This window comes from Pteropus vampyrus, unplaced genomic scaffold (assembly GCF_000151845.1).
Source record: "Pteropus vampyrus isolate Shadow unplaced genomic scaffold, Pvam_2.0 Scaffold33, whole genome shotgun sequence".
Lineage (NCBI taxonomy): Eukaryota > Metazoa > Chordata > Mammalia > Chiroptera > Pteropodidae > Pteropus > Pteropus vampyrus.
Window position 1 is genome coordinate 2,784,857 of NW_011888814.1, and position 5,693 is coordinate 2,790,549.

General features: G+C 36.3%; 1 protein-coding gene across 1 annotated transcript in view; it reads left to right on the forward strand.

Moving 5' to 3' along the window:
* Positions 1–5,364, forward strand: part of WNT16 (Wnt family member 16) — a 9,886-nt gene extending 4,522 nt beyond the window's left edge. The window contains exon 4 of the mRNA XM_011357161.2: positions 4,748–5,364. Coding sequence (XP_011355463.1) covers positions 4,748–5,212 — 465 coding nt within the window. The 3' untranslated portion in view covers positions 5,213–5,364. The remainder of the gene's footprint in view (positions 1–4,747) is intronic.
* Positions 5,365–5,693: the final 329 nt, after the last annotated feature.

Consider the following 5,693-nt stretch of genomic DNA (forward strand, 5'->3'; position numbering starts at 1 on the left):
ATTTTATTATATTAGTCAGCTATTTAGTTTTATTTTGTTTTGTGTGAATGTTCACATTAGGCATTTTGAAAATTACCTAATTACTAGCCTTTGTAACTATTAACTTGGATTTTAAAACATTATTTATATTCTAATTTTATTAAAAACATACAACTATTCAGAGTCTATTTTAATCGATTGTTGTAAAAAAATATATATTCTTCACATCCCTAGGTTTTTGCTATTATTCTAATTATACAGAAAATAATTCAGCCTATACATATATACATTTCATGTACATTTCAGTTTACTGACTCTTTTTTCACATTAGCTTAGATGGAAACAAATGTTACCTGGATGTTTTGTGGGTACTACCCTGGTGTTTTTATTGGTCCTTTCTCATGAAGTATTACAATTCAAAGCATTTTTGTATTTTTCTTTCCTTTGGTGGCCAAAAAAGTAAAAACCACGACAACCACAACAACAAACTAACTGGATTTCCAGGTTATTATCTAACATGGAAGAATAGTCAACTCCATTTGCAATACTGGCAAATAGGATTTTAACTTAACAGGCATATTCTTCTGAGTAAAGTTCAAGGTCTGCATTCAATTGAGTTGATTTTCCTAGTCTCAAAATCCCAAACTCCAAATGTCGGAAAGCATTCAGAAAAGTGTGGGTACTGGCGCTTAGTAGTGCTGTGAGCAGGATAGATGATTTTCTAACCGCTGACCTTAAATTCCCACTTGGTTTCTGACACCATTCCTAAAGTTATGACTCCAAGAATAATGTTGCCGAATGGTGATTGGCTAACAGGATGATGTGATATCTTCCAGGGGCTGAACTTCTGGGAATAATGTGACTTGGAATATTTATGGATATTTCTTTTGGTGTGCTTAAAATATTTCCATTCTTCCCATGTCCACCTCATAAACTTTTAAGTTTCCCTACCCCGTAATTTGTTTTATGATGAGTAACTCAAAAAAGTGGGAAGGGCCCAACCCCAAAATTTCATTGACCTGTTTCAAGAATATTTATAAGTACTTGAACAACACATAAGTGTTTTGCTTTTCAGCAGGTTCAAATATATTTTTGGATCAAAAGAAACAAAATGGGTCAGAGGAATAAGAATTCTACATATACCCACCAAACTTTATGTTGCAGTTTTCATTAAAAACAAAAACAAAAAGAGATCATCTGATAGCTGACGAAATGAAATGCTCATCTTTACAAAATGTTTTACAATGGTTTTTGGTCATCTCTGTAAAGTCTGGATAAAGCAATATACTGGAAAACAATTACTGCCTGCTATATTACCTGAGTTGAAATTTTGGGACCAGTCACTCCTTAGACCACTCTCAAGCAGCTTCTATTTTTATTTTTAAGTGATGATGCATCATTCGTATTTCAGTTCGTTAGAAATGTATCAACCCAAAACTTAACACAAGGAGCTCATTAGATTAAATGCCCGCCTCCTAATTGCCCTCCCATAGTTTGAAAATATTCAACCAAAATGCGCACATCTGTTTGCAATAGTTAACAAAACATTCCTCTGTTAATATCGTTATAAACCTTAACAACTCAACTAGAGTAGAGAAAGGAATTTTCTTATAACCACACACAACTCATTCAGTTACTATTCTTTTACTTTCCCTGTTCAAAAAAATAAGTAACTGTGCCATCACTGGAGCTCAGAATAATGATTTAACATTAATTAAAAACCCTAGCTGAAAAACTCTAGAATATACTTTTTTCGAGTGTTCGTGTAATTATTTTAAATATACTGTTTGCCACTTTCATTTTTCTCTGTTCTAATAAAATTATCCTGCTACATATACACTTTATCAAATTTCCTTATGTAAGACATGTGTTTTAACCACAGTTTTTTTTTCTGTAAAATTAGAATAAGTTCATGTTCATTGACTACCTACTATGTGCAAGATGTTTCTTTCTATAAAGCTAAATTAAGTAAAATAATTTGTGAAAGTGTGCTCTGAGAAGCACTAAGCTCTGTAGTTTCTTTGTGTGTGTGTCTGTGTGTGTGTGTGAGATCTGCCTTTGAATTCTGTATTTTATCAAATTTTCCTAGTGGTGATTACATTGCTTGATCAATCCTTATTTGTCCAAGTTTCTTCCTTGGAGTGTTATGGGGATATAATCATTTAAATTGCATGTCAAGTTTTTAAGATTCTTCTCCTTGAAGTTTATTTGTTTTTTTATTCTAGAATATATGTATATATGATAAAAACACTTTTATACTTATATTGTAAGGGTCAAAAAGGTAATAGAATTCAAAGATAATAAAATATAACTTCTTTAAATGTCATCTCTGAAAAGTTATGGATATAAAAACTCTAGATATTTAAAAGAGCTAGTTTCCTATGGAAAGACAATGCTCCCAAAATCTTGATACAAATTCAGCAGGTCATATCATTGAGTTAAAAAATCAGTCTCTCTTTTTATCCTTCAAATCTGTGAAGTAGTGTGTCACTCCTGTGGACTACCACTGTCGTAGGCTGACGAATTGGAGGAGAGCCCAGCTGGGTCAAGGTCTCCCAATACCATTAACCTCCCAGCAATGACTCTTTTGTTTGAGAAGGTGGTTTTTATTACTTCCTCTACCAATAGAGGATGAGTTAAAACTGTTCAAGAGAGCTGGACTAATTATCGAATGAGTATTTGGTGAGCACCGACTTTGTCCTCAATGCTTTGCAAATTAGCAACACTATGCGTGGTATCGGAACTGGTTAAAAAAAGGTCAGCTCTTCAGTCATGATCCGGAGCGAGGGGCAGCTTTAAATGACCGTAAGGGACATTGATCAGATTTAAACACATAAACATAACTCCTTAGACTTTGACTTTCTTTGGGAAATTTGTCTTGTTATTTCCTACCATTGAGTGAGCCCTTTTATCCCTTATATTCTTCGAGCACTTGAAATCTGAAAAAAAAAAACGTAGGCAGATTTCATTAATTTGAACATATTTGCCTGAAGATATTTTAAAGAATTGAAGGCTTTGTGAATATCAAATGCCATATATTTAACCAAATAAGCCTGTGTGTCCTACTTTATAACTTACTTTCGTATCATTGAAAGGTACCTTTTTGCCTGAGTTAATAAGCAATAGACATATCTATTAGATTCTCAGTTTTGTGAATTCAAAAATAGCATATGTGCTGTATTCTATAAAGAACAGGATTTAACTACTATTCTGTTTATTATTTTAAACACCAGTAAGAAGTATTGAATATTGCACAAATCAATACCATATGCTCTTATTCAAAGTTGCAAATATTATAAGTTGTTTGAAATATTCTGTCTCATTAGATAGTTCAGAAGCTTTGTTTAATTTGTTAGGAAATGTAACATTCCACAAACATGTCAATGTCATGTTTGATACAAAATAGCAAAGTATAAACGCCTGTCATTTTATAGTTTTGATAAGATGTGTAAGCGGAATTTAAGCTGTGAGGTTTTTCCAAGTTATTGAGTGGATAGAACAGTTTTTCAGTTTACCCAGCATGTTGACAGACGTCAACTCTACAGCTAGTCCCGACGATTTATTAATCTGCTCTGCCATCCTCTGGAGAATGAAGGAAGCCATGCTGACTAGCCTGCTATGTAAAAGATTGGAGCCCTAAAACTTTTTAAATCTCTATATTGTTTTTGCACTATAAGCCCCATTCAAAATTTATCTCAACTCTTACTACACTTTTTTTCTCAGAGAAAAGGGGCATTTATTTAGACCTTAATGTGTGCCAGGCAATAGGCTTTTACAGATATGTGTAATCTCATTTAATTTCTCAGTCCGTATAAACTAAACTCAGCACATAAAATTGAAAACTTACGTAAGTATTATCCCTCCTTTTATGCTAGGGTGGCGCTACTGATCCATCAAGAATAGGACATATGTTTTGAATTAATTTTTCAGAGGAGAGGAAGATACTTTCTGGGAGCAACCACACTCTCTGGCCCCTTCTTCTTTTGCCCATCTTAAATTGATTAGTCAGGGTTTCTCATGTGGTCAGTGACCAGGGAATAGCATGTCCCTGCAAAGTCCGTGAATGTAACTGACTTTTACAGTGATCGAACCTGAGAACTCTCAATTCAATCAGTAAGTCTCATCCCTTAATGCTCTTTAGAACCATCTAAACAGCTTTGTAGAAAGAAATACCATTACCTGGACCCCGCCTAGACCAACTAAATCAGAATTTCAGGGATTTGAGCATTGGTTGTTTGTTAAGTTTCCACATGTGTGTTCAGGCGCTATGTGAGTTGAGGATGGCAGCTCTATGAGTGCTTCTCAAACCTTAATGTGCATACAAGTCACCTGAATATCTTATTAAAATGCAGATTCTGATTCTAAGAGTCTGCATTTCTCACAAGTGATGCACGCTGGCATTGCTGGTCCATGAACCACACTCTGAGTAGCAAGGTGCTAAACAGTATCAGGAACAAGGAGACATGCATGAACATCCTCCCATACCCCAAATTAAGCAAGAGATTAGAAATAAGAGTAGCTTCCCTTTATTATCTCAAATAGTCTCTGATAACAATATTAGCCTGGTCCACTACTTTAAATTTGAGTGGGAAAAGTTTGTTCTGCAGGGTCAAGAGATGGCCAAAACATTTGAACCCTAAGCAATATGAAAGATTATTTTGATACAGGAGGAAAGAGCCCCAGAAAGTTAAGTGATTAGCCTAGTTTGCTTCTGTTGTTGAATGAAACACTTCAAGAGGGATATTAACACAATTTCTGTTGGTTTCAGGCTGTCGCCAAGTTGATGTCAGTGGACTGCCGCTGCCACGGGGTTTCTGGCTCCTGTGCTGTGAAAACGTGCTGGAAAACCATGTCTTCTTTTGAAAAAATTGGCCATTTGTTGAAGGATAAATATGAAAACAGTGTTCAAGTCTCAGACAGAATAAAGAGGAAAATGCGCAGGAGAGAAAAAGACCAGAAGAAAGAACCAATCCGCAAGGACGATCTGCTCTACATTAATAAGTCTCCCAATTACTGTGTAGAGGATAAGAAATTAGGGATCCCGGGAACACAAGGCAGAGAATGCAACCGTACGTCGGAGGGTGCGGATGGATGCAACCTCCTCTGCTGTGGCCGAGGCTACAACACCCATGTGGTCAGGCACGTGGAGAGGTGTGAGTGCAAGTTTATCTGGTGCTGCTATGTTCGCTGCAGGAGGTGTGAAAGCATGACGGACGTCCACACTTGCAAGTAACTACTCCATCCAGCCTTAGGCAACGCTCTTCGATGATGTACAGCGGGAGTCTCACCCTGATGGTGCCTCTCACTGAGCAAAACTGAAGTCAACTCCCACCTGGGAATTCCCAGGTCCTTGGCCTTGTCAGAGTTCCCTTAACCTGCTCAATGTCCAATCACACTCTGAGCATGTGAATTTTGGGGTATTCTAAAGTCGAAAACGTTTGGGCTCATATTTGGTGGTTTGGGGAATATATATTGAGATACGTGGAGGATAATGTGTCTCCCAAGCAAGAAAGAAAAAGAAAGAGCTTTCATGCTGGGAGACCTGGTCTATTGTCAAGATAAGATCCTTGACTGTGGACTCAATAGTGGTGGATGAATGTCAGTCATTTTTAAAAGACACCTCGTTACAGTGGCAAGGAGCAGTAAACATAAATCTCATTTATTCTCTCAGTATTTTAGATGAAGAAATCATACTGTTGGTACGTAGATACAGG